General features: G+C 38.3%; 1 protein-coding gene across 3 annotated transcripts in view; it reads right to left on the bottom strand.

Moving 5' to 3' along the window:
- Positions 1-723: 723 nt before the first annotated feature.
- Positions 724-27,544, bottom strand: part of CCDC181 (coiled-coil domain containing 181) — a 60,928-nt gene continuing 34,107 nt past the window's right edge. For 2 of the 3 annotated variants that reach the window (XM_063444275.1, XM_063444274.1), the window contains exons 2-7: positions 13,657-13,803; positions 9,757-10,596; positions 8,193-8,339; positions 5,550-5,627; positions 3,942-4,093; positions 724-2,462 (exon numbers count right to left, since the gene is read on the bottom strand). In XM_063444275.1, the coding sequence (XP_063300345.1) occupies positions 2,300-2,462; positions 3,942-4,093; positions 5,550-5,627; positions 8,193-8,339; positions 9,757-10,596; positions 13,657-13,770 (1,494 nt within the window). In that variant the 5' untranslated portion in view covers positions 13,771-13,803 and the 3' untranslated portion in view covers positions 724-2,299. The remainder of the gene's footprint in view (positions 2,463-3,941; positions 4,094-5,549; positions 5,628-8,192; positions 8,340-9,756; positions 10,597-13,656; positions 13,804-27,544) is intronic. The other variant, XM_063444276.1, reaches the window with a different exon arrangement.

Genomic DNA, 27,544 nt, shown 5'->3' with positions numbered 1-27,544 from the left:
TAGGGGAAATTATTGCGATTGGCTTTGAGCAACATTTCTGATGATGTCCGCCAAGCAGGCAGATCAGGGGCAGAGCAGACTGAAATAAAGGTAAGATGTTTTTTTATATTTAGAGGGGCAAAGGGAACTAGATGGTGTTTTTAACACTATAGGGTCAGGAATACATGTTTGTGTTCTTGACCCTATAGTGTTCCTTTAATGAAAGCAAAATCTGGTAACAAATGAGGCAACACTTAATCTATATGTCAATGTACAAATACATAGACTTGATGAAAACCTAATGGAGTTAAACGGTTTCCAAGTAATTCTTAATGTTTGACTAATAAAACAATGCAAATGATTATACAGAATTTCTGAATTATCGTTTTAATCTGTAAACATAAACACACACAGAATATGAAATATTGCATAATAAAATATATTTATTTTCCTTTTTAGTTAATAAGATTTTCACATAGCAGAGAGTCCCTGGGTTGGTGGAGGCTTTAGAAGTCGATTAGAAATCAGTCAAGTAAAAATATACAGACAAACGTGTAATTAAACATAAATTAGTTAATGATCATCTTCTTCAGCCCATCTTAGTAAACACATCTCCTGAATGGTAAGAACACAAAATATTTGAATCTAGAGCCAGACTCCAGCCCCTGTTGTAAGTACTTAAAATAAAAAAAATTCAAAAAAGTTTATTAATTAAATAACTGATTTTGGAAAAAAAAAAAAAAATTAAATCTGGTTATATGGACAAAAACAGATATGGTTGACTCACTACAATTTACTGCTTAGGAAATAAACCTCTTAATAAATTACATCACTGCAGGAATAAATACATTGCAGTAGATTGCATAATCCATGCTTTTGACTTGCTCTATGAAGCTGCACTATGTCGCAGTCCGAAGTGGAGAGAAAATCGCTCCTGCTGAGTGACATTGAGCTATCTAACAGCTCTCAACCACATCAATGCGTTTTTTCTGTACCCGTTTTATACTGATGGTTATTGGGCTATACAGAAGATCTTTTGAGATCTTCTCTGAAGTTTAAATTTTTCTCAAAATTTCTAAAGTTTGTTATAGTGGCACAACTTATATTTTGCTATTTAGTTTATTGATTTTTTTTGTGATAAAGTTAGAAGGGTTACTTTGCTAGTTAAGTTCTGCTTCCTATTTCTAACACTTAGCGCTGATTCCTTTCACCTTTAAATTTACATTGCAGGGGATGGTGAATTCCACTTCTTTGTAAAAATTTTAAATTTCATATGGTACTCTAAAACTGTATTATTAATTTACATAAATATGTTTAAATCTCACACTGAACTGTCTAAATATAAAACAGTTTGTTATGTTTTGTATTCATGTTCGATCCTATTTGACTTTCGATCCAGCTGCATGGGAATGTCCCATTAGTCAATAAATACTTGTAGAACAATTCACAGAGTGATGCAGGTTAACCTTGACACTACAAAAGTGTCGGATTCATTTAGGGTTGAGAATGATGGGAAATATAGTTTACGAACCTCTACAGTGCCAAAACTAGCCTAATAGTCCAGGAATCAAAACTCCGGCCCCAAATGTTTATGGCCTATCACTCCAAGAATTATTTGTATACACTTGATAACCAATTAATCATGGGAGTTGTAGTGCAGCGGCAGCTGGCAAGCACGTGTTTGATATGCTTGGTGTCATTTGCATTGCCATTTGTTTCCCACATTAAATATGAAAACATAATTTTCTCTATACTATAAGTTACTGAAAACCACAATTTATAACACACTTTAAATAACAAAAATAAATGTAAAAATATTTATGCAGAGAAACACAAAGAACCCACATCATTTTAAAGGGACACTCCAGACTGGGCAAATTCTACAGATATTAACACTAAAGCTAGGTGAATTATCCTTAGTTACTTTAATGCCTTCCCTCCTAAACACTATTCAGGAGCAAACAGTTTTTAAAATAAATTACAAAGTTAAGGGTAGGATAAATGAGCTTTATTGGCTACATTTTGTATGAAACAGTTTTTTTCACTTAGCTCCATCTTATTAGTCTGCCTCCACTCTTTTCTCACCCTAGCAACCTTTGTAAGACAAACTTCACGGTTATATCCCAACAATCAGGAATGAGGAGCCAGGAGTAACAGACAGTTACATTGAAAAACAGACAGTACATTGATTTATTTCCTGGGTGCTATTGCTCTGAATTGTACAGATAACAAAATGGATGTGTCTCAGCTACAGCCTGGAGTATCCCTTTAACAAAGCTGTTGAAGGGCATATTACTTTGATAAGAAGATCGATGATCTCTTAATTGCAACCACCCATGTAACGGAATGAGTTGGTCTCGGAAATGTTGTATAGTAAATTGTGCATTTGCTTTGCTCTCCTGGCTTCCACTAAAAGCCTTCTAGATCGCTCTTTAGCCTCCTGATGCTCAATGCGTTTCTGTATTCTCTTTTGTCTTAACCACCTAGACACAGAAAAAAACAATTGTAAAACAATCAGTACCTTGTTAAAAACACACAGGGTCGTAACTATGTATCAAATCTAATAATAATTTTATTGCAAAGTAAAGTTCATACGGCAGTGTACTACAAACCAGGGCATACGCTGTTCAGAAATGACCATGGCACAGCTTGCGCTAGCAAATCTGTACTCACAGCTTTTACAAAGTGGAGTTGCATTCTCAAGCATGAAAGACAAATGTGTGCTCTAAAGACTCTTCTGTGCGTAATGAGGTCATGTAGTAGAAGATTCAAGAGGGAATGAACACTAAGTTGGGATCTGGAGACAAGCTAACAGATCATTTATCTATTGTTCTCTTTATGACTCCAATTGCACATTTCTACAACCACAATTCTCCCCTACTCAGATCATCCACTTTTCCCTGACTCCTAGTTCATACTTCCTGCTACAAATCATTTATTATTATTATTATTTATAAAGCACCAACAGATTCCGTAATGCTGTACAATGGGTGGACTAACAGATACAAATTTGTAACCAGACAGGTTGGACACACAGGAACAGAGGGATTAAGGGCCCTGCTCAATGAGTTTATATGCTACAGGGAGTGGGGTATAATGACACAAAAGGTAAGGGTAGGGTAGAAAAGTAGGTTTCTAGGATAGTATTCATTTAAGGTTTACAGTTTAATTGATATGCCTTCCTAAAGAAGTACGTTTTCAAAGGTTTTTTTTGAAGAGTGGAGATTGGGTGTAAGTCTAACCAAGAGGGGAAGGCAGTTACATAGAAATGGTGCAGCCCTAGTGAAGTCTTTTAGGCGAGCATCAGAGGTAGTCAACATAAAAATATCAAAAAACGAAAACAGATCAGCAGCATTGAGAATGTTTATAATGACAATCTGAAATGACAATAGCAATGCACGCCATACGGTAATTTGATTTAGAAAGATTTCAGTTTTAGGCTAAAAAACAAACAAACCAAAAAACCTTAAGATTAGACCAAGTCTCACTGTTTTTAATTGCAAAGTTTTAGAACAGAATAACAAAAGGTGTTGAGCTCTGATGAATGCAACATTTCAGCATCACTCAGATCTTAGATTAAAATGTGCTATTTCACTGGGGTCATTTTAAATGCATAGTCTTTAAATCTGTTCCACGGCCAATCATCTTCTTGCCCCTTTCCCCTTCATCCAGCCAAAACCACTTGCCCAGCATAAACCACTAATCTGTCCTGTAACTCTTCTTACACACTAGCCACTAGGTTAATATAGACACATTTCTAACATTTTAAAACAATACATCTGTTATTTTCATGACCTACTGAACCCCCATCCCTCTCAATTTCAAACTGGATTAAACACCGTGAGATATGGGATGAAACCAAGAGATTGCTATAAGATAAGATAATATCTATAGCTGTGTCACTCAGGGTGAGTGACATTGGATGTCCTATGTTAGATATAGATTCCAAGCTTGTTACTTACGTTGTGAATGCTCTCTCACAGTCCCCTCTGTCGTTAAGGTAAAAAGCTGCTTCTTGTTTCTTTAGATCCTCGATCTTCCTTTCTTTTAGATGTTCTTGATGCTTTTTCTTAAGCCACCTGTTAAACGCTTCCTCGGGATCTCTCTCTTCATCCTTTAAAAGAATTTAAAAAAATGTTTTAGCTGTGTACACACTGTTTACCAAATTGTTTACCAAATTGTTAGCAAATTGTTTGTGTGTGTCAGTCAGTGAGTGTGTCTGAGTAGGTATGTGCGTCTGTTTATATAACAAGTCACAAAAGTATTATGTTACACTTAAATATGAGCGGGTGCAGAAAAGAAAAATAACTGTTAAACCAGGGCTCGACAAATCCCAGGCGCCATGGCGACTAGTAATTATGTCCTGGCAGTCTGTCTGTTTGTCAGCCTAGGCGAACGTGGAAGTGACCGGCTGAGGGAGGGTAGAGCGAGGGAGACGAAGGAGCAGAAATCTTCCTGCAGTTCTTGCTCGGCTTCCTTGCACGCACTGCTGTGATGCCAGCAGCTGGAATATGACATAATTCCGGCCCTGGCATCACTAAGCAGAGCACGAGGGAGCAAAGCAAGAAGAGCTTAAAAATTACACAAGCTACACCGGACCACGGGAAAATGATCCACTCCAGCTATCACAAAGGTAGGGAGGCTTGGTGAACATGAACTAAAATTAAAAAAGGGTGTTTGTTCTTTACATTTCTTTTTCCTTGCCATGGCTGGCTCCACCTCCATGGCTGAGATAATCAATGTTGATTATCTCAGCCAAGCAAATGCTTTCCCATAGAAAAGACTTGGAAGGCTATTGCGCATGTGTGACAAAATGCTGCACTGTGCCAATCAGCATTTCTACGGCGAATATTCCGCGCCTCGATGCAGAGTGTGGAGATGCTGAACATAGGTGCTGCATATCGTGCAGCACTGGACTAGGAAACACCTCTAGTGGCCGTCTGTATGACTGTCACTAGAGGTGTTACTAGGCAGGAATGTAAACACTGCATTTTTACTGAAAAGGCCGTGTTTACATTGAAAAGCTTACATGGACAAGATATAGACAACAGAACCACTACAATAAGCTGTAGTAGTTCTGGTTATTATAGTGTCCCTCAAAGAATTTTATTTTTTTTTGTCGAGAAAAACCAACCTGGCTCCTAACATTTTTTAGCTGGCTCATTCCAAGCAGATTAAATCAATGCTTTCCTACAGGGTTTTAGCGGACACTGGATGTCCTCATGCAGAGCGTGAGGATGTCCAGCGTCAGGCGACCAAAAGTCAGCTAACGACTTAAAGGCACCCTTGTAGACAGCCACTAGAGGTGGAGTTAACCCTGCAATGTAATTATTGCAGTTTAGTAATAACTGCAAAATGCAATAACTACAATTGCAGGGTTAAACTGATAGGGGTAATGCACCCAGACCACATCAATGAGCTGAAGTGGTCTTGGTACCTATAGTGTCCGTTTTACTAAACAAATTCAGATACTTTAAACAATCAATATTAAACATAGTCAACTCTGAAAACACTGAAAGGAAAATATTAGGAAAATAAAGGAAGAGAATCAGAGTATTCAAAACTTTCACCTTAATATCACACATCAGGCTGGATGCCTGTGAAAAGCTTATTCCAGTTATTTTCTCTTCAGAATTTTCTAGTGTAGCCTATGGATTTGGGAGATAAAAAAAATGAATGATAAAAAATGCAAATAATCTCATAAAGAATTAAAGGTCCCTACAATTATTCTAAGCATGTATCTGATCATTTTATCCAGAATGGTTACGGTTTTGAAACTAGATCACAGCACAGCCTGACGTGCTTTAGTTTGAGAAAGGTTCATTTATGTCTGTGGTAGGTACACCATTAGAATACTAATTATTTATGAATTTAGAGTGGATTTTTAATCAAAACTCGTATTTCAATTTTCAACTAAAGTCACCCAGACCACTTCAACTCAATGACGTGGTAAGCTTTTAGTAGCCCTGTCCTCTTAACCCTGCAATATAAAAACTTAGTTTTTAGAAACTAGAGGTTATTCCACTTCAGTAACCTAGTAAAACTAAGTGACACGGATAGCCTATAGGGAAGCTTGGATGCGTTGGTGGCACTTGCCATATTTTATATCCAATATAAAACTTGTATACTTTTATTAGTTGTTATTGCACATGGGGGGGAGGGGAGACACCTGTATATAACTAGAAACAGGAAACCTTGTCATTTCTCTTTAGCCAAAGTTGTGTACACACTATGGGTGTTTACAGATACAAATATGACACTTTCAAAGCACATGCTTGAGTATGCCTATAAAGCATCAATGACTGCCGATGTTGCCTGCATTCAGAGGTGCATGGCTGCAAACACCCCAACTAGTTCAAGTAAATGAGGAACTATTGCTTTTAGATTAGTGGTGCCTTTTTTAAGTTATTTTCTGTTCCATAGTGACTGTTGCCAGAAAATGCAGTAATAGTCAAATAATACCATTACACAAACATTTACACAACAACTGAAAAATGGGACACATTTAAAAAAAAAATATACATCATACACACAAATTTTGGATCAAATGGATTTGAAGCGATAAAAGGCCCAGGAGCTGATAAATATTATTGACGGGAATGTAATTGAGGCCTGCATTAGATACCGGTAATCAGCTAGAAAATCTGATTACATTAACATGAACAAGTTATCATATCTTTGTCAAGCATTTGCCTTTGTTAATAGATTATGTGGTCCTACAGGGCCAACTACTATGTCAATGGGGAAGTGTTCAGAGAATAAACGCATGCACCCTTACAAGCACAACCCACAAGATGCTCTGGGGGTGGAGGCAGGGTATTGGTGGGTGTATGATGGCATAGAAGAATATCCAGGCATCAAATCCAAAAGTGCAAGGCGGAGAGGCAAGGTTTAAAGCAGCCTGAAGGTCAGGACAGGCAGCGGGAGGCGAAGTCAGAGAGAGAACCAAAATACTGGTAACCAGGAAATCACACAAACGGAAATAGACACACGACAAGCACAGGTAACTATGACTAGGCTACAGAACAACTGAGGGAAAGAGGAGAATTTAAATGGCTAAACTGCCATATGACTGGTATCTGCTCCCTGCAGACATAGTCATATGACCCTATAAGCATGCCCAAGACATTCAGCGCTATTTTAGGATGCATCATTGTCCTATCCGAACTAAGCTCTGCCCACCATGGATACACAGAGAAATCACAGCTACAATCATACAGCTAGAACTATCCATGAGTAAATCAGCTAACAACCTCTAGAATTACAGAGGTGTGTTTGTTTATTATTTCAGTAAGCGTGGGTAATAGCCCCTACCTACTGCTCCATATCTTGCTGGTGTGTAGAAGGAAATAATGTTGAGCCAGATAGGCCTCCAAAAAATGCTAAATTCCCAAACTACCCTATGCACATATCGAATATGTATTATGGGAGGAGACATAACCATGAAGAAGCCTGCAAAATAAATATTATACTTATCGGTCTTCTTGACCAAGGATCTTACTTTTTATTTCTTCAGCCAAAATAAATTGGCAATATAATACTCCAGAACCTATAATCCACTACTTTTATATAATTTATTACATCCCCACCCCCACTACTATTTAGTGGGAGGGAGTAGGTAGAAAATGCAGTATTTTATTGAGCGGTTGAGCTGGTATTTGGAAGGTGACCAGGAGCTTGGTTACCCTTAGCCACTGAGAGGGGAGGATACTGTTCAGGACAATGTAACTGAACACCTCTCTGTCCAATATGGGATGTGTGCAATTTTGATTACCAGGGTTGGAGGGATTGGACACCCTCTGGCCCTATCAATATTCATACCAGGGAACTGGATATGTTTCTCTTGGGAGCTTCAAGACACCTAGCCCAGCATGACTATTACTACCCTCCCCACCACAGGCCAATCTAACAGGTCTACAAGCAAATCAAAGTATTGCAGGCACACAGATAATGCTATAGGTTTCACAAACATTTTCTCACCACTTTAGCTTATGAATGGCAATTTGACACAATAAAATTGGCATAATATACAGTATAAAAGTTTTTGGTTTTTTTTTTTACTTAAGGGAGAGTTGTCTGTAATTCAAAGTGACTGAAATTTAAAGCCAAAGTAGCCGAAATGAAAGAATATGTCTAATTTGACAACTTTGGTCTTAAATGTTAAATTCTGTTTGAAAAAAAATATGAAAGGAAATAAAAAGATTACAAGTTACCGTAACGTTCATCTTCTCTAACACCTTAGCTTGTTGAATTCTCCTCTCTTCGAACAGCTGGCCCCTTTTTTTCTGTAACCAAGCTTTGAATGCAATCTCATTCTCTTTTCTTTTATTTTCTTCCATTTCTTTTTGACGTTCTACTTCCTATTAATGGAACCATAATGACTAGAATAATGAAATTTTTATGGCATTATACAAATAGTTATATGTTTTGACATTTAAGTTAATGCAGCCATACCATGTCTGCGATCAGTTTAATCACAACTCATTTCACAGTTTTGTGAATTAAGTTGTATGTAGCAATCTCCCTACCAATTGCTTATGTTCAGAGCTCTGGCTGTCTGTAGATACATAGTTAGCCTAAGCACCATAAAAACTACAGGGCACTGCACTGGTTATGGTGCCACTATTGATCTTGAGCTTTCCTATGCTAAGTAGCCAAACCATTTGCAAATGATTTGAAAATTTACCTGGATACCTGTGGTTCACAGTTCAGCCGTCAACTCTGATATTATATAGCTTAACTGGTTGTTCCTCTTAGATATAGCAATGTCATCCCTGTTTGGATGGAATTCATTGGCTGTTAGCTGATGTTCTGATGACTGTTAACATCAGCTGTTATCTTACTTCCACCTCTAGTAAAGCATGAATAAGCATAATTGTAAAATGTCAATAAAACATTTTGATGAAATGGAGGAACTGAGACAAAATGGATGAAAGGACTACAATGTCTGTGTACTCATTGTTCTAGATAGGTGATCACACACTCAATTTCCAATCCAAAGATGAGCAGAATTAATATCACTAATGTCAAGAAGAGACGTCTGCTTTAATGATATCTGAAGTTGGGGGCAATCCCCAGGTCCCAGGCAAGTGTCAAACTATTCAGAAACAATTTGCTACTTACCATGGGAGGACACCAGGGGATTCTAGGCACCTGTTATGGAGGTTATGAAGCTTGGACTGCTCCTTAATTCCTCCACTCTTCCCCAGTTGTATTTCCTTATTCACTCCATTCACATTTCCTCCATAACCCACAGCCACACTTTCACCTTCAAACCCCACTAAGCCACACTTCCCGCTCATTCCTCACAAATTCATATTTTGGATATCTTCCTCATTTCTCCCACATAAATTATATATTAATTTGTTTTTAGATGACCTACATTTCTGACATGTGGGGTGAGTTCATTCATCATCCTTCAGCATGCAGGTCACAAGCAACATTTGCTTCCTTGCATGTTCAGAGGTGCTGTGGAAATTATAGCAAAACAGACCAAGACCAGTTGCTTCTAATTGAAGTCTGGGTTGACCGTCGGAGATCTTGTGACCTCTTCAAGCAGCCTAACTGTATCGTTCATGGGGCGATGAAGAAAGATAGGAATGCATGGCAGGTTTCTTCACTGGCCTATAAGCATGCCATGTATACCTCAAGAGAGTTTAATTTTTTTTTTGTATTTGCACTGTGGGGAAGTTGTATTGTCTTTGGCCTCACCACAATCTTTAAGATAATTTTATAAGCATAAACACATTTGTAAGCTATCAACATACTTCATTTTACCTCTTTCTTAAGTCGTTCTTGCTTTTCTTGAATTCGTTTTTGCAATTGCTTTTGCTCGGGCGATAGACTGAAGGTGGTATTTCTGGATGGCAAAGTTGCAGACTGCACTCTACGCGTTGATTTCTGCACAGAGTTTACTGTATAAGCAGCAGATCCAGGACGGCCCTTGGGTTGAGAAGGTGGTTTAGGATAAAAACCTTCAATATTATTGCTAGCTTTCTGCTTGATGAAACCCTTTTCACAAGGTGAAGTACCAAACATGTCTGATTGCTGCAACCTGACTTGATGTTTTGAAGGATCTTTCTCGTTATTTATTGGTGGTAGAAAATGTGAACTTTCTATATCTTGTAAGTTAACAAGTTCAAACTTTCCATCTTTCTCCACTAAGATTTTTCCTTCCTTGTGTTCCTCCTCCGAACTTCCATTCTCGAGCTGGTGCTCATTTTCCTTTGATGGAACTTCAGAAACATGTAATTGAGATAAGCTATCAACTACATCTTCTTCACTTCTTTCAGATTCAACATATTCGAGTGGGGGAACTTCTAAGTCTACCAAATTGTCCTTGAATTTCAACTTTCTCTCTCGGTTTTCATCTACAGTTTCATTCTCCAATTGCTTATTAGCTTGCTCAATTTTCTCTGCAATATATCGTTTTGCTTCCTCATCATCAATAAAATTGTCTTCACCTTCTATCATAGTCTCTAGGGAATTAGCTTCAGAGTAAACACCATCTGATGGAGATTCTGTTTCACTATATGAATGATTATTTTCTTTATTTTCTTTCTCTAAACGATTAGTATTCAGCTTTAAATCGTCAATATGTTCTTCACCAGTGTGATTCTAAAATAGATAATTATATATAATTTAATTATCTAAAATATCAAGATGCATATATTCATTTAATATGTGTTTGTGCAGCATTTCGGCACCCCAATAAAGTGAGGTATTGTTAAATAGTGACAAACTGTGAGCATTAAAATCCATAACCTGTATGAAAAATAGTACCATAAAGTGTTCCTGAGATTAAGGGCAGATTAGTAGGTGTGTGAAAAGCATTGACATATCTTGTGAATTACTTAGAGTGCCGTCTTTGAAACAATAAAAAGCAGGTCCCAGTTGTAAGGCACAAACGCACCACACCAGTAGGAATTCTAACATTACATAAAAACTTGAAAATAGACAAATCTGGCAGCAGCATTCAGACCCTAACGTGAAATGGGAAGGCAAACACACTGCTCCAGCATTTGATGTAAGGTGTTCTGTGCAAGAGTTACACCCCCCACCACATGCTCAACTGCCCATCATTCTTTATTAATGTCATTTATTATAAAAAGGTAAATGTATAAATATGTTTTTATTTCTGAGAAAGATATTTATTACATTTTCACAGAGAATCACATTTTAAGTGTGACTATTTAAATCATAAGTGGCATTTTGAATAAATAAAATATTTATACATTTTTAAGACTGGGTTTTTTGCTTTCTTTTGGATCAAAGGCAAAAACATATGTGAGAGGGGCTGAACTTCATGGCCGCAAGTCTCTTTTCAGCTTTGTAACTATGTATGTAATAAACAACAATAGTTAACAATGACAGGCAGGAAAATGCTCTCACAGATACTTACAGCCTTCTTCAAACTTTCATGGCCACTTCAGACACTCACATCAGGCGTGTCTGAGCACTGCATTACTTTCAAGGTTTAACCCCTTAAGGACCAAACTTCTGGAATAAAAGGGAATCATGACATGTCACACATGCCATATGTCCTTAAGGGGTTAAACAATGGTCTCCTCTTTTCCTCCCTCCTGGTCGTCACAGTATTAATAAGCAGTGGGGGAACTAATGTAGAGAGTGCCCTGGTGCAAGATTTGTTTGGGGCCCCCTAACGCAAGTGTTGTCAAAATGTAGATCCCCATGTGTCATACAAGTTCCACAATACTTTGCCAGCTATGGATTTACCATATGCCCATCCTTGCAGGGTTGTATTTAGCACTGAGCAGTGTTTGTGTGTTTGAGTGTAAGCATGTTTTTGTATGGAAAGTGTGTGTGAATATTTACATTTGAATGCAGGCGTAAATTTGCGTGTGGTCTTGTTTTTGTGAATGCAGTGTTGTGTTTATATATAATATTTTTTTCAGAGGTGTGTTTGTATGTAGTGTTGAAGTTTAAATGCAGGGGTGTATTTGTGTGTAGCGATGGCTTTTTAATGCGGAGATGTATTTACATATACCCATGCACTGACACACACGCGCAAACATGCAAACACTGAAATACAGACAAAGACACACAGATTCAAACACTAACACACATGCACAGATACAAATACTGACACACATGCAGATACAAAGACATAACAGAAAATACTAAAACACACACAGACACAAACACACAGAAACACACATGCCGATACACAGACACACACGCAGATACTCAGATATACACACACTGGCAAACATGGAGATGCATTGACAGACAGATACACACACACTGACACAAATACAAACATCTTGACACACATGCTGGTCCCTTTTTAGCTATCCTCATATGTCTTAGAGTGGCTTCTGCTGGCTGTTGGGAGTCAAAATGGCTCTCCTAGTTTGCACCTACTCCTCTCTGCCTTCTCCCGTGTCCTCCTTTATCCTTCCTACGTGGCTCTAGCTAGAGGAAGTGCCAGGGTCTTACTTCCTCCCAGCTCTGGCTGCCAATAAGAAAGGGGCCTGGATGTCAAAGAGCCGCCCCTATTGATACAAACCCTTCAGGGGTCCCTAACTGCATGGGCCACTCGATGGACTCTTCAGCATGTGGGCTGCCGGGCAGTTCTGCTGCCGTTAAGAAGGTTTGTCAGGCAACCAATGATAAGCTGGTTGCCGACACTGACCATAGCAACATTAAAAATATCCTAATGTGTAAAGACATTTTTCTGTTGACCAGAGATGATAATTGGGAAGAGTTTTCCCATTTTTAATTTGCCTCTAAAATTACCTTACCTACTTCTTATATTATTTTACTCTAAATCTACTATTGCCCAGTGAGTGTAAGATTGTTTATATTTTATCCAAAGTCCATTCTGTATATAAATTATACGACACTTAGTACTGGTCTACTTTCAATTCAATTAATCCAACACAATAGTTACAAATGATGCACAAGGCCCATTAAGTCTCACTGCTCAATTCTCTGCAATTTAGGAGTTGCATCACTTTTGTTTCTGTTTATGCAGCCCTAACCACACATCCCCTGTCTGGGACTGACACAGCCTGCATGAAAGCAAATAATACATTTTCAATCAGATGTTAACTTGATTTAGAAGTTTTTACCCCCTGCTCTGTAAACTGAACTGTAATCCCACATAGGAGGCTTTGTAGGGTCTAGAAAGCTACTAACATGGCAGGAGATGAGACATTTTAGATTAAACAGCCTGTGTAATAAAGAAAGTTTAAACATTAGATGCCTCTATACAGAAAGTGTTTAGGAAGGTTGTGTTAGTCACATGCAGAAATGTGTGACTAAGGCCGTATAAACAATGTGATTTAATTCCTAAATGGTACAGAATTGAGCTGTGAGACTGCATGGGCATTATATGCACACCAAAACTGCGTCATTGAGCTAAAGTTGTTTTGGTGCCTATAGTGTCTCTTTAACTAAGAAATTTTGTTCTTGCAAAGAAATTTAAACTTTTGGAAAAACAGAAACCTCAATTGGTAATGGTAATATGAAAATAAGGTTGAGATCTCAGAATGATGAGTGGAGTTACAGCATTTGACTTTAGTATGCAAAAATCAGGAATTTAATTATTAAAAACAATAGTAAGTTGTGGTTTTGCGTAGAGCAGATTAGAAAAAGTGAATTATGGCTATTTTTAGTATTCGGTATCTTGCGCTAGACTATAGAATGTTATACCTGGGGCCCTGCGCCATTCTCATTATCTTCATTTATTAACCAGTCAAGATCTTTCTCAAAATCATCTTCATATTCCTGAGAACCAGCAGGAAACTCTTCTTCCTTTTCACCCATTTGTAGAGATTTGTGTTTTGTTTTTTCCTAAAACTGAACAAACAAAATATAGTGTTAGAAACTAAAGCAAAGAAATACCAATTCTCCAACATACTTTCAAAAGTCTACTTATGGATTCTACAGCCCTATTCACTGAATATTGACTTGTAGTGTACCGTACCAGATTGCAGTATTTGGCCTAAAACAATATACTCCGAAAGCATGACAAGCTGCATTGGATTTATTTACTAAACCAGGAATTGTGTAGAATAGAGAAATGCATTTTAGAATAAAAACAGTTTAAAACATTCTCCAAATTGGATTGTTTTTCCTGCTCAGCTGTTGATCTACAATTGCCTGACCAGTACCAGGGCTGGATTTTCCATTTTGCAGAGTAGATAGGCAGTGCCTAATTACAGCAATTCTGTGCCTTTTTGAAGCTCAGGTGGGCTGGTGAGGGGCGATAAGTCCAAGGTGCCCTGACTAGCATCTTCTGTAGTCCAATCAGCGTCCCAACCTTTCCAATTTTGGTGGGACAGTCATGATTTTTAGATCCTGTCCGACCATCAAACCAGGGAACTGTTCAGACGCGCTTGCAATATGTTCAGGCACTAGGACCCGTCAGAGAGCACTGAAACAGTACTGCCTGTATGGTCTGCCCTCATTGGGTTGGTCTTACATCATTGGCAGGAAGCCTGGCATGCATTCACGCCAGTCTGAACTGCCAGTAATTTGGGCAGATTTGCTCCATTTGGGTAGCGCCAGTGACACAATCGCTTCACCCCTTTTTCATACTCCTACCGGCGTCCAGATTCTCGGGATAAGTTGGGAGGTATGGCCTCCTATGCTGGACATAGAGAGTAAAGCACAGTGTTGTCCCAGCACCTACAGGGTCTGTGTGTGAGGCCAGACAGCAAGTGTAAGAGATCATTTCCTATTTTCCCACTAGCAAGCCTCTCACACAGAGGAACAGAGTGATGCACACTGTATATTATAGGACAGCGCAGAGTGATTTACAGCTCCTGCAGTTCTATAATCAATCACAGGAGGGTAAGTACTTTGCATATAACCCTACAAATTCCACATGCCTGCACCCTAAACACACCTTTTTCCCCAACTCTGTCAAAACCTAAATAAACTCTTACGTTTAGTCCCAAATGTTAGAACAGTGAATTTTAGTCACCAGAACAATTACAGCTTAATGTAGGAGGGAGTATGACAGGGCAAGGGGAAGTAAGTGTGACAGGATTGGAGGAGGTTAATATGACAGGGTGAGTGTGCACTGGCGTACATACCCGGGTATGTATGCCAGTTTGCCAGCCTCTTCTCCTGGGGGGCCCAGAAGCTGGCCACCTCAGGGCCCCCCGAGGCTGGCAGTGGTGTCACTTGGCAGGCGGGCGCGCGAGGGAGCATTCTCCCCTGAGCGCTCTCTGCCGCGAGCTCCCTCGCGCACATCGCAGTGATGCCAGAGCCGGAATATGACGTCACTCCGGCTCCGGCATCAGTACGCAGCACACAAAGGAGCTGAACAGGAGGATCAGTGCTCCCTCGCCGCCTGCAGGACTGGCCCACAGCAGCCCCACTGGATCCCAGGAAAAACTAGAATCCCCTCAGCACTCCCAAAAGGTAGGGAGGATGGGGGATTAAATAATATAAAAAAAAAAGTGAGTGTGGACTGTGTATGTTAGTTTGTGTGTGTTAGTTTGTGTGTCTGCTAGTGAGTGTCAGTGAGTGTGTTAGTTTTTGTGTGCGTGTTTGTGTGTTACTGTTGCAGGTGAGTTTGATATGATTGGAAGGTGTGAGAGTTACAGGTTTAGGAGTGGTAGATGTGAGTGTGGCTAGGTCACAGTGTGTGGGGGCTGAAAGTGTTAGGGAATGGTGATAGTGTATGTGCAGGGGGTGACAGTGTGGGGGTGACATTGTGTGTGAAGGAATGGTAAAGTGTGAGTGGGGGTGATAGTGTGTGTGGGGGCTGTGACAAGATGTGTGGTGGGGGGCTGTGACCGGGAGACGGGGGTTGAAAGTACCCTTTAAAAAAATAAAATTTAAAATCAATTGCCTGGTGGTCTGGTGGACTTCCCTGGTGGGCTGACTTTCTGGTCTGCAGCTCACCCGGGTGCAGAGCTGAAGACATGTGACAAGTGTCACGATCTCCAGTCAGAGCAGTGGTAACTCGCGGCAACACTCTGATTGGCTGGAGATCATGGGACACCTCAGTCTGCAGCTCTGCACCCAGCGGAGCTGCAGACAGGAGGCTTTGTTGGCGCTCTCAGTCAGGGCAGACTGAACGGAGGGACCTCAAAACCGGTGACATAAAGGGAAAGCTGCCAGGCCCCCTCCTGTGTCGGATCCTTTGTCATAGACCAAAGACTCGATGTGTCAGTCTGCCGTATGGTGATTTAGGCGGCCACGAGGCCTTAGGCAGCCACCTCTGATGCCAGTTCATTCCTTTTGTTATTGAGCACTAAAATCAATGCTTCCTTAATTGATGGTAAAGTAGTAAACGTCTAATATCAAGGTATGGCCTACCATGATTGTATCTAACTTTCCGGATTTCTTGAATCCACCCTGCAGAGAATGTTACAATTGACAGTTCTCTGTTTTTTATCAGTGGCAAAATTGCCAGAATGGCTTCAATTTTGCACAGTGCCACCATATTTGTGAAACCGTACCAAGGTCTCCACAACCCCGCCAACACCTATCTGAATATTTTGTATCAATTTTATGGAGTCTTGAAGGGGCCAGGTGCCAACAGAATATAATTTTGCTGTAATTTCTATCTGGTTGGAACATTGTGTGATCTCTTTGCCAGATGATGTTAATGCAAGCCATTCCTCCAGGTCCTATTGCAGACCCAAATCTTTTTCCTAGACTAGAATCTAGTCTGGTTTAGGATGTTTAAAGGGACACTATAGTCACCAGAACAACTACAGCTTATTGAATTTGTTATGGTGAGCAGAATCATTACCTTCAGGCTTTTTGCTGTAAACACTGTCTTTTCAGAGAAAAATGCCTAGTGATAACTTCACTGGCCACTCCTCAGATAGCTGTTAGAGATCCTTCCTGGGTCATGGCTGCCTGAAATGCATCCAAACATTCAGTATCTCCTCCCTCTGCATGCGGACACTGAACTTTCCTCATAGAGATTCATTGATTCAATTAATCTCTATGAGGAGATGCTGATTGGCCAGGGCTGTGTTTGAATTGTGCTGGCTCTGCCCCTGATCTGCCTCCTTGACAGTCTCAGCCAATCCTATGGGAAAGTATTGTGATTGGATCAGGCCACCACTTCTGATGATGTCAGAGGAAGTTCACAGGCAGAGGTAGCAGCTTCAGACTTGAAAACAAGTAAGATTTTACTATATTTAGGGGGCCAAGGGGGCTAGATAGTGGTTTTAACACTTTAGGGTCAGGAAAACATGTTTGTGTTCCTGACCCTATAGTGCTCCTTTAATTTTTTTTTTTAAATAACATAAAGAGAATATATATTTTTAATTTGGGTGGAATAAATTTTTTTTTTCAAATTTCGTAATTTTTTCAAATTTGTGGTCAGGATTTGTGGTCAGAATGTTAAATTGCTCTTGTAGAATCTCAGTGATTGCGGAGTACCGGGGGCCAACTATCGTCCAAATCTTACTTAACTTAATTTTTTAAAACAACATTAGTGAATCATAGGTTGAAAAAACTATTAATATTGTTTATGAATTTAGAGCATCAATCAGTCAAATCTATTAGTGAATAATAATGATATAGTATAGAAAGCAGCATAGCTCTTGGTCAAGACTAGTTGGGTTTTAAAGTTTTAAACAATACATACCAAGTTTTTAATTAGATTTTTGTTGATGGAAACATTGTAGATGTTTTAGGTCTTATAGAAAGAGGGGGCCAAATTAATTATTTAATAGATAATAGTATGGGTGTAATTTAACTGTTTCCATCTCTAACCATCTTGGTTTATTTGAATCTAAATTATATTTAATAGCAGCAACCGCCTTGGTTGCATAATAATTTATTTTCAAATCAGGCACCCCCAGGCCTCCACAACCCTTCAAGTTCTGTAGAACCGCTAACTTAACTCTGCACATTCTGTTCCTCCAGATAAATCTAAGAAGATTTGAATGTATCTTCTTAAAAAAAAAAAAGACAAGGGAACAATTGGGGGGATAGCTCTTATAAAATATAGGACTTTAGGGAGTCTATTCATTTTGATAGAAGCCATCCTCCTCAACTAGGATAACTAAACATCTAACCATCTGGCCACGACTTGGCAAGGTTAAATGAATGCTTGACATGTTCTTGGTAATATTTAATTCCTAAATAAGAAAGAAATTACCTTCTCTAATCAAACCGGTATCCTTCCATCAATGTTTCCAACACAGGCCTTGGAATATGAAATGACAATGCTTGGTTCTTATGAGAATTTATAAAATGAAGAAAAATTGTGACAATGGACACCCCTGTCTGGAACCATTAGACAACAGAAACGTATCAAAAACATAGCCTTCCACTGATGGTCTGCAGTACAGTGCGAAAACTGAATCAATAAAAGAGGAAGGCAAGTTCATCCTGATCATCACCCATCTCAGATATCCCTAGTGTATTCTATCAAACACCTTCTCAGCATCCAAAGATAGGAGGAGAGAAGGCGCCCGATCAATTTTAATTTAATGAATCAGATTAATGAGTCTTCTGGTTCCATCCGTTGCTGGTTTGCCTATAACAAATCCCAACTGGTCATTGTTAACAAGCGAGGAAACAAACAAAGCAAATTGGTTTGATAATATTTTAGCATAGCAAGACCACAATGTTATCTCACATATATATTATTAAGTGTGCTTGCATAGCAAGACCACTTAATGTTATCTCACATATATATTATTATTAAGTGTTCTTGCATAGCAAGACCACTTAATGTTATCTCACATATATATTATTCTTATTCTTATTCTAATAGCCAAATTTGCCACCCTAACTCCTCCCACAGTTTTTACACTACATAGACCAACATTTACCAAAACGTGCAGATTGTTCCCGATCGGATTGCTATTACTTTGTGGAACGTTTCGGCGAATGGTTCACAGAATATCGTCGTTCTTGTGGCGAAATTTGTCCCATAGGAATGAATGGCAAAGCTAGAGTGGGAGCTGGCAAAAGCTGAAAAATCAGGACATGATTTCTAAACTGCCACCACTCCCTCATTTTCAGGCCCACCTACACAAATCTTATATCAAAACGTTCAGCTATCTGCGGTGTCACTAAAAATGTCCACGGCTAAGCCATAGTCTGAATAGTTTTCACAATATGACTATTTGTTGCAACTCATGCCGTCCATTGACATTCATTGAAACTCCACTCTGTAAAGCTCACATTTGAAGGGCAATTTCTAAACTGCGACTGTGCCTTCATTGTTAATATCTCAGAGACATACTATACATCAAAATGTAGGTCTGGGTCTTGTGATTCTCACAATATAAAGCTCTTCACTGTAGGATTTATAGTTTTTAAAATACGACCGTTTGAAGATGGCAACCGCCAAAATACTCTGACTTGTGCCAGGCTGCAGCAGCAAGTGATGTCATAGAGAAAGCCTTTTCTACACCTGCTAATGCTTTTATAAACGTATGGTTTAATGTAACTGTGCAACAACATTGCAATTAAATGTGCTATATAAATGATATAAGTTACTCCGCCCACTCCAGTTGTAGACTACTGGTGGAGGCAAGAACACTTCACACAATTTCCCCAGAAATTGTAGCTTTTCTAGTTATTATTATTATTCTTATTCTTATTATAGCCAAATTTGCCACCCTAACTCCTCCCACAGTTTTTACACTACATAGACAAAAAATTACGAAAACGTGCAGATTGTTCCCGATCGGATTGCTATTACTTTGTGGAACGTTTCGCCAAATGGTTCACGGAATATCGCCGTTCTTGTGGCGCAATTTGTCCCATAGGAATGAATGGCAAAGCTAGAGTGGGAGCTGGCAAAAGCTGAAAAATCAGGACATGATTTCTAAACTGCCACCACTCCCTCATTTTCAGGCCCACCTACACAAATCTTATATCAAAACGTTCAGCTATCCCTGCTGCCACTAAAAATGTCCACGGCTAAGCCATACTCCCTATAGTTTTCACAATATGACCATTTGTTTGCAACTCACGCCGTCCATTGACATTCATTGAAACCCCACTCTGCAAAGCTCACATTTGAAGGGCAATTTCTAAACTGCGACTGTGCCTTCATTGTTAATATCTCAGAGACATACTATACATCAAAATGTAGGTCTGGGTCTTGTGATTCTCACAATATAAAGCTCTTTGCTGTAGGATTTATAGTTTTTAAAATACGACCATTTGAAGATGGCAACCGCCAAAATACTCTGACCTGTGCCAGGCTACAGCAGCAAGTGATGTCATAGACAAAGCCTTTTACACCTGCTAATTTTTTATAACTGTATGTTTTAATGTAACTGTTTAGCACTTTGGGCAACAACATTGCAATTAAATGTGCTATATAAATAAAAATAACAGTTACTCCGCCCACTCCAGTTGTAGACTACTGATGGAGGCAAGAACACTTCACACAATTTCCCCAGAAATTGTAGCTTTTCTAGTTATTATTCTTATTCTTATTATAGCCAAATTTGCCACCCTAACTCCTCCCACAGTTTTTACACTACATAGACAAAAAATTACGAAAACGTGCAGATTGTTCCCAATCGGATTGCTATTACTTTGTGGAACGTTTCGCCGAATGGTTCACGGAATATCGTCGTTCTTCTGGCGAAATTTGTCCCATAGGAATGAATGGCAAAGCTAGAGTGGGAGCAGAAATATACCGAAACGTGCGTATTGTTCCCGATCGGATTGCTATTACTTTGTGGAACGTTTCGCCAAATGGTTCACGGAATATCGTCGTTCTTGTGGCGAAATTGGTCCCATAGGAATGAATGTCAAAATGTTCAAAACTAGAGTGGGAGCTGGCAAAAGCTGAAAAATCAGGACAGGATTTCTAAACTGCCACCACTCCCTAATTTTCAAGCCCACCTACACAAATCTTATATCAAAATGTTCAGCTATCCCTGCTGCCACAAAAAATGTCCACGGCTAAGCCATAGTCCTGATAGTTTTTTTTTTTTATTCTTTATTTTTGCTGTGCAAATGAGATAACAACACGCATGTGGTATCCCAAAGGCAATCCTCACGCTTTTGCATAAACATTTGAAACAGAATGGGGTATGTTGATGCATGCACAATTTTATAAGTAATATGCAGTTTGGTATGATTATTCACACTCTGGTATCTCCTGACTGTTTAGCTGTAGTATAACATATGTAACTCAGATAAGGTAGGTAACGCTTGGGCGGGGATGCTTATGTCTAGATTTCTAGCTGTGACAGAGCTAGTTGCGCTTGAAATTATAAATACGTAACAATGCAGTATTAAAAAGAATAGTTACGATGGGGTATACATTTGGCTTTGCACGATTTAGGTTTTAGTTAGGTAATGAGGTCACGTTCTAAGAAGATGGGTCACAAAGTGTTTAGTTATGTGATAGGCTATACCATCACATTCATAGCTTGCTAAAACATTAAATATATATATCGTTATTATTGAGTACAGAAACAGGGAACATAAACTTTGCCTTTAAACCAATGGCATGCTTGGTAACGTGGATTAACCGTAGTAGATGAGCCAAAAGATTACATATATAGCCTATGGTAGAGGTTTCCATTTTAATAGTGCCTATAAAGCATATAAACTGAAGCAGGGAGCGCAGTGAACAGGCTAGAGCTTGTTTAGTTACTTAGGTCTCATTCTAGGCCATATGAAATGTAGTAGAAATGCAAATGACTATATTTATCTGGCTAAACTACTCATAAGAACCTATTAATACTAGCATAGTCCCGTAGTCTCATGAGCTTAATATCAGAAGGTACTGCTGAATGTGTGAGAGGAGCAGTGGGACCACAGTTATTGCCTGCCAGGTGAGGACATGAAGGTGTGAGACTGAGGCAGGAGTATAGTCCCGGAATGCACAGTCTGATCAGCCGATGCTGAAGGGAAATTTCTAAACTGCGACTGTGCCTTCATTTTGAATACTTCAGAGACATACCAAGCATCAAAATGTAGGTCTGGGTCTTGTGATTCTCACAATATAAAGCTCTTTGCTGTAGGATGTATAGTTTTTACAATGCGACAATTTGAAGATGGCAACCGCCATCTTGGCAACTGCCAGGCTGGAGCAGCACGTGATGTCATAGACAGAGCCTTTTGTACACCTGCTAAGGTTTTTATAAATGTATGTTTTAATGTAACTGTGAAGCACTTTGGGCAACAACGTTGCAATTAAATGGGCTATATAAATAAAAAATAACAGTTACTCCACCCACTCCAGTTGTAGACTACTGGTGGAGGCAAGAACACTTCACACAATTTCTCCAGAAATTGTAGCTTTTCTAGTTTAAGTTATAATCTCTAAACAATATATTTTGTTTTAGGTAGCTTTACATTTGCATGTCATGTGTATTATATATCTTGGGGGACCCTAATCTAATTTTGCAAGCCCTTATTATGCAAGTCTTACCTGTCAATGGGGACTCCAGTTGGAAGTGGACTGGGAGTACCACAAAACTCTGGTTTCCTATGCTGAAAGTGGTATCTTGTCTCTATATATTTAAGTAATGTAACATGTGTCTGTTTCTTTTGAACCTTTTTACTTTGTGGATGAGATGTAACACGGTTGTTCACCTGTATTTTATTCTCTTGAGGAGGTGAGGTGGGGGAAGGTGAGATTCTCAGAATGTGGGTGGGTACTTGGTGCACAATGGATGTATATTGTAATGGGAACAGTGCAGACTGGTCCCTAGCATGAGATGTAAAACCCTCCTGCTTTGCCATCATCCCTTCTCCACTGGCACCTGGCACCACCACGACTACCAGGTGGCACCATCATTACACATTCACTTTTGGTTCACAGGCCCAAGTGTGTCAGCTCTAAGTACACAGGTTCACAGACTCTGTCACCATGCCTCCACAAATAACAGAGACAATACTCATCTTCATTAGTGCAAGAGCACCCCAGCTGGACCTCATGGTCTTTCAGTAGCACATTATAAAGAATTTAAGGATGTCTTAGCCACTAAATTGCCCACTTTATTTCCATATCTCTTGGCTCCTTTCTTGCCTGCCTTGGAGGATTCACTAACCTATCCTTTTTTTCTTATCAGATACTAAGAACGCCTTTGACCATGTGGACTTAGAAGACTATCCATTTGCAGCACTGTAGAAGTGTGGCGTAGTTTCTTAGAGGCGTTATATGTCCCTCTAGTGGTGTAAGTTGCCGTGAGTCAGGTGACCTTTCACCTATTCCCTTTATAAAATGGGATGAAGCGTAGCTGTCGGTTGTCACCCCACCTCTTTGCATTGGCTATTTAGCCTCTGGAAGCTTGTATATTTTAACCCACATTTTGCTTTTTGGGTTTCAGATCAGTAGAATGCTTTGCGAATAAACTTAAAACTGTCTAATGCAATCACTTTTAAAGTATAAACTCCCCATAGCTTGATTGTGTAATATAAAGGTAAAAAAAAATCTCTAAAATATATCACTTTGCTAAAAAAAGAATATCTCCTTAATACCCTGATATATTAACTGTCTGTGTAACATCAGTGGTGTTTCATTAGCTACAGGTATCTTCAGTGATGTCACGCTGTTCTTATGATGTCACTAAACATACTTAGCACAGCTATGGTCTTAGCCAGATAATACTTGATTTTTACAGAGAAAAGTCACATACACACAGACTTCAGAGTGATTGGGAGATAAACGGTTAATGTTAAACATTCACCAACTGTGGAATTTTGAAGCAACATGAACATTTTCAATCTATGACCAAAATAGACAAGGTAAGACAATAGTAAATTAGGAGATGTTTGTGAAATGTGTAATTTCCAAGTAAGAAAAAAACAATTTTTTTATGGTCTACCCTGTTGGTGTCAAAAGACGCTTTATGTTGGATGTTCTAAAGCCATCCCTTCCAAATGTTCCTATTTAAAAAGGACTGTTTTCTTTACTGTCCTAATGTCACTCATTTCTAGAAGCTCCATATTGTTCTATGTCTGAGTGTATAACAATACCCACTGGATATGCAGATATCACTTATTATCATTATTATTATTATTATTTTTTATATAGCACCAACAGATTCCATGGCGCTTTACAATATTATGAGAGGGGGGATTTAACTATAAATAGGACAATTACAAAAAACTTACAGGAACGATAGGTTGAAGTGGACCCTGCTCAAACGAGCTTACATTCTATAGGAGGTGACCGCTCCTTCCTCCAGACTGAAATCAGTTCCTCTGGATGCTCCTGGCACCATCATTACAAATACGCTTTTGATTTACAGGCCAAAGTGTTTCAGCCAGGTTCACAGATTCTGTCACGATGCCCCCACAAATAAAAGAGACAATACTCATGTTCAGAAGTGCAAGAGCACCCAAGCTGGACCTCATGGTCTTTTAGTAGCACATTATAAAGAATATAAGGATGTCTTAGCCCGCAAACTGTCTACTTTATTTCCAAATATTCTATAAGGAGACTCTTGGCCCTCTTTCTGCCTGCCTTAGAAGCTTCACCAATTTTTACTTTTTTAAATGGAGAGTACAAGCCCTTATATACGTAGTGTTATATCTTAGGTAATTCAGAAAAATTGTTCCGTGAGCTGCTATACCACCGTGCTTATCTTTCTATCAGAAATTGTGGAGAGAAGGAATATCAGGTGTAGCGCTCTAATAGTAGTGGATATACTGGTGTATAGAAAAGACTAGATATACTTTGAGTGGTCATATGCACTTATATGCAGTTCCAATGTTTTCAGATATACCTTAAATAAAAAACACAAATATACAGAACATAGTGTAACCTGTATACAGTAAACTACTATAAAATAAATGTGTAAGATAACACTACGTATATAAGCGCTTGTACTCTCTATTTTATCTATTTGTTCTTAAGTATTTTTTATCGTTCTACTTATTGTACATAGCAGCTGAGTTTTAATTTATTTGAATATGTATTTATTTGACAAAAGAAAAAACACCTTAGTGGATATGGAAAATGAGTTTGCAAATTGGAGCCTTCAACCATTAGATAGAAAGAAAAGAGAATATGACCATTATTGTGATAAACTTGAAAAATTACTACAAAAAGAGCTCAAAATAAAATGGGAAATAGCTACATTAGAAAAATACTTACAAGACGGCATTACTCCAAGAGGTTAAAGGGACACTATAGTCACCTGAACAACTTTAGCTTAATGAAGCAGTTTTGGTATATAGAACATGCCCCTGCAGCCTCACTGCTCAATCCTCTGCCATTTAGGAGTTAAATCCATTTGTTTATGAACCCTAGTCACACCTCCCTGCATGTGACTTGCACAGCCTTCCATAAACGCTTCCTGTAAAGTAAGCTCTATTTAGGCTTTCTTTATTGCAAGTTCTGTTTAATTAAGATTTTCTTATCCCCTGCTATGTTAATAGCTTGCTAGACCCTGCAAGAGCCTCCTGTATGTGATTAAAGTTCAATTTAGAGATTGAGATACAATTATTTAAGGTAAATTACATCTGTTTGAAAGTGAAACCAGTTTTTTTTTTTCATGCAGGCTCTGTCAATCATAGCCAGGGGAGGTGTGGCTAGGGCTGCATAAACAGAAACAAAGTGATTTAACTACTAAATGACAGTGAATTGAGCAGTGAAATTGCAGGGGATGATTTATACACTAAAACTGCTTTAGTTAGCTAAAGTAATTTAGGTGACTATAGTGTTCCTTTAAAGATATTTTAAAATGCCTACTTTTGATAAAGATATAATGAGCTTTATGGACGAATGGAACACTATGTTGGAAGGTTTTTCCATTAGTACCATTAACCTCATCATTAAAAGACCAGAAGAGAATATAAAGGAACTAGATCTAGAAATTAGTAAATGCCAAAACGAGATATGGTATTCCCTAAATCAAGAAAATTTGATAATGTAATGGAAGACATTAAAAATAACCTTGATAAATTAGAGAAATAAGTAATAGAAACTAAAAAGAACAAATATTTCAGAGACATTAAAGACTACAAAATGAAACAAGTTAGAACCTTTTCAAAATACAACAATAACGGATAAATTTTATGAAGATAGAGAGGAAATACAACCAGAGGAAAGACCATTAACATATAAAACTGTTAAAAGACAAGAACATAGAGAGACTCCTATCAAATACACACAGACATCTAGAACAAATAACAACTACCACTTCAGACTGAGAGAATATATATGGCTATCAAAATAACCACTTCACTAGACAATACCAAAATAGACGACCATATAATGATTGTGAAAATGTGAGAATTCCCTATTGGCAACAAAAAGAACAGAGAAAGAGGGAGTTCTATGCCAAGGACAGGCAAGACAATGATAGAACATATAGAAATGAAAGACCAGAGAGTAGACAAGAATATAGACAAGAAAAAGGAGAATATAGACCTTACAGTACGCATAATCAATACAGAAAAGAAGAACCTATTAAAACGAACAATAGATTTCAAGTGTTGGACGAATTTGAGGATGAGGATTTTTGGAGGAGCAAGGGCAAAGAAAGACACAAAAGGGAGGAGGATCATATAAATACAACACATTCCAAAAGGAGAAGGGATTTAAGTATAGAGGCACAAGGGGAGGAAAACACACCAAATAAAGAAAGACGAGAGAGATCATCCAGGAAACTACATCAATGAAAGGGATTCACAATTTAAGTAATAAAATCCTAAAGGAAGACCACAAAAAGGTACTTAATAAAGGATTAAAATTTGCCCCAAACCAACCATTGAATAAACTTGAGTTTTATGTAGATCTAAATAGATTTAAGAGAAACTTATGTTTAAAAAAAATGTTTCTATAGAACACCAAATGGAGACCGATAATAGGTCCCCACACAGATTTAAAATAAAAATCACAGTTTTATCCTAAACATATGATTTCAGAAAAAATGACCACCTTCGAAACTATGGTCATGACTGATGTTAAAAAAATTAGACAAAATAAAAACTTTTAACCAAAACTTAAACATACAGGAAAGGAAGGCTCTTAAAGATCTAAAAGAAGATCCGGACTTAATAATAAAACCAGCGGATAAAGGAGGGAGTATAGTATTAATGTCAAATGAGTTTTATCATAGAGAAGCTGAAAGAATTTTAAATGATGTAAATACATATAAAAAAAACTTATGAATAAACCGAGTAATGAAATTAATAAAATATTCTCCGATTTTTTTAATGAAGGATTGAATTTAGAAATTTTAAACCAAAAGGAATTCCATTTTTAAATATCTTATATCCTAAAATTCCTGTCTTTTACTTTTTACCAAAAATACATAAAGACCTCAACAACCCCCCGGGGAGACCCATTGTGGCAGGCATCGATTCCATATCAAGTAGGTTATCCCAATATGTGGATATACATTTACAACCTATAGTTAAAAAATCATATATTAAAGACACTATTATGATGCTAAAACTTTTAAATGAATGTAGATGGAATAATAACTATTTTTTTAGTTACTTGTGATGTAACAGCCTTATATAGTAATATCCCACATAATTATGGACACGAAGCAGCTAAGCACTTTATGGAAAATCATTCAGATCTTACCCCTATTAAAATAAAATTTATTTTAGAAGCCATTGAGCTTATTTTAAATAAGATTTTTTTCTGGTACAATGAAGAATTTTTTCTCCAGAT

This window comes from Pelobates fuscus, chromosome 1 (assembly GCF_036172605.1).
Source record: "Pelobates fuscus isolate aPelFus1 chromosome 1, aPelFus1.pri, whole genome shotgun sequence".
Lineage (NCBI taxonomy): Eukaryota > Metazoa > Chordata > Amphibia > Anura > Pelobatidae > Pelobates > Pelobates fuscus.
The sequence above is the reverse complement of the archived record's forward strand: the minus strand, read 5'-3'. Positions and strand labels throughout refer to the sequence as shown.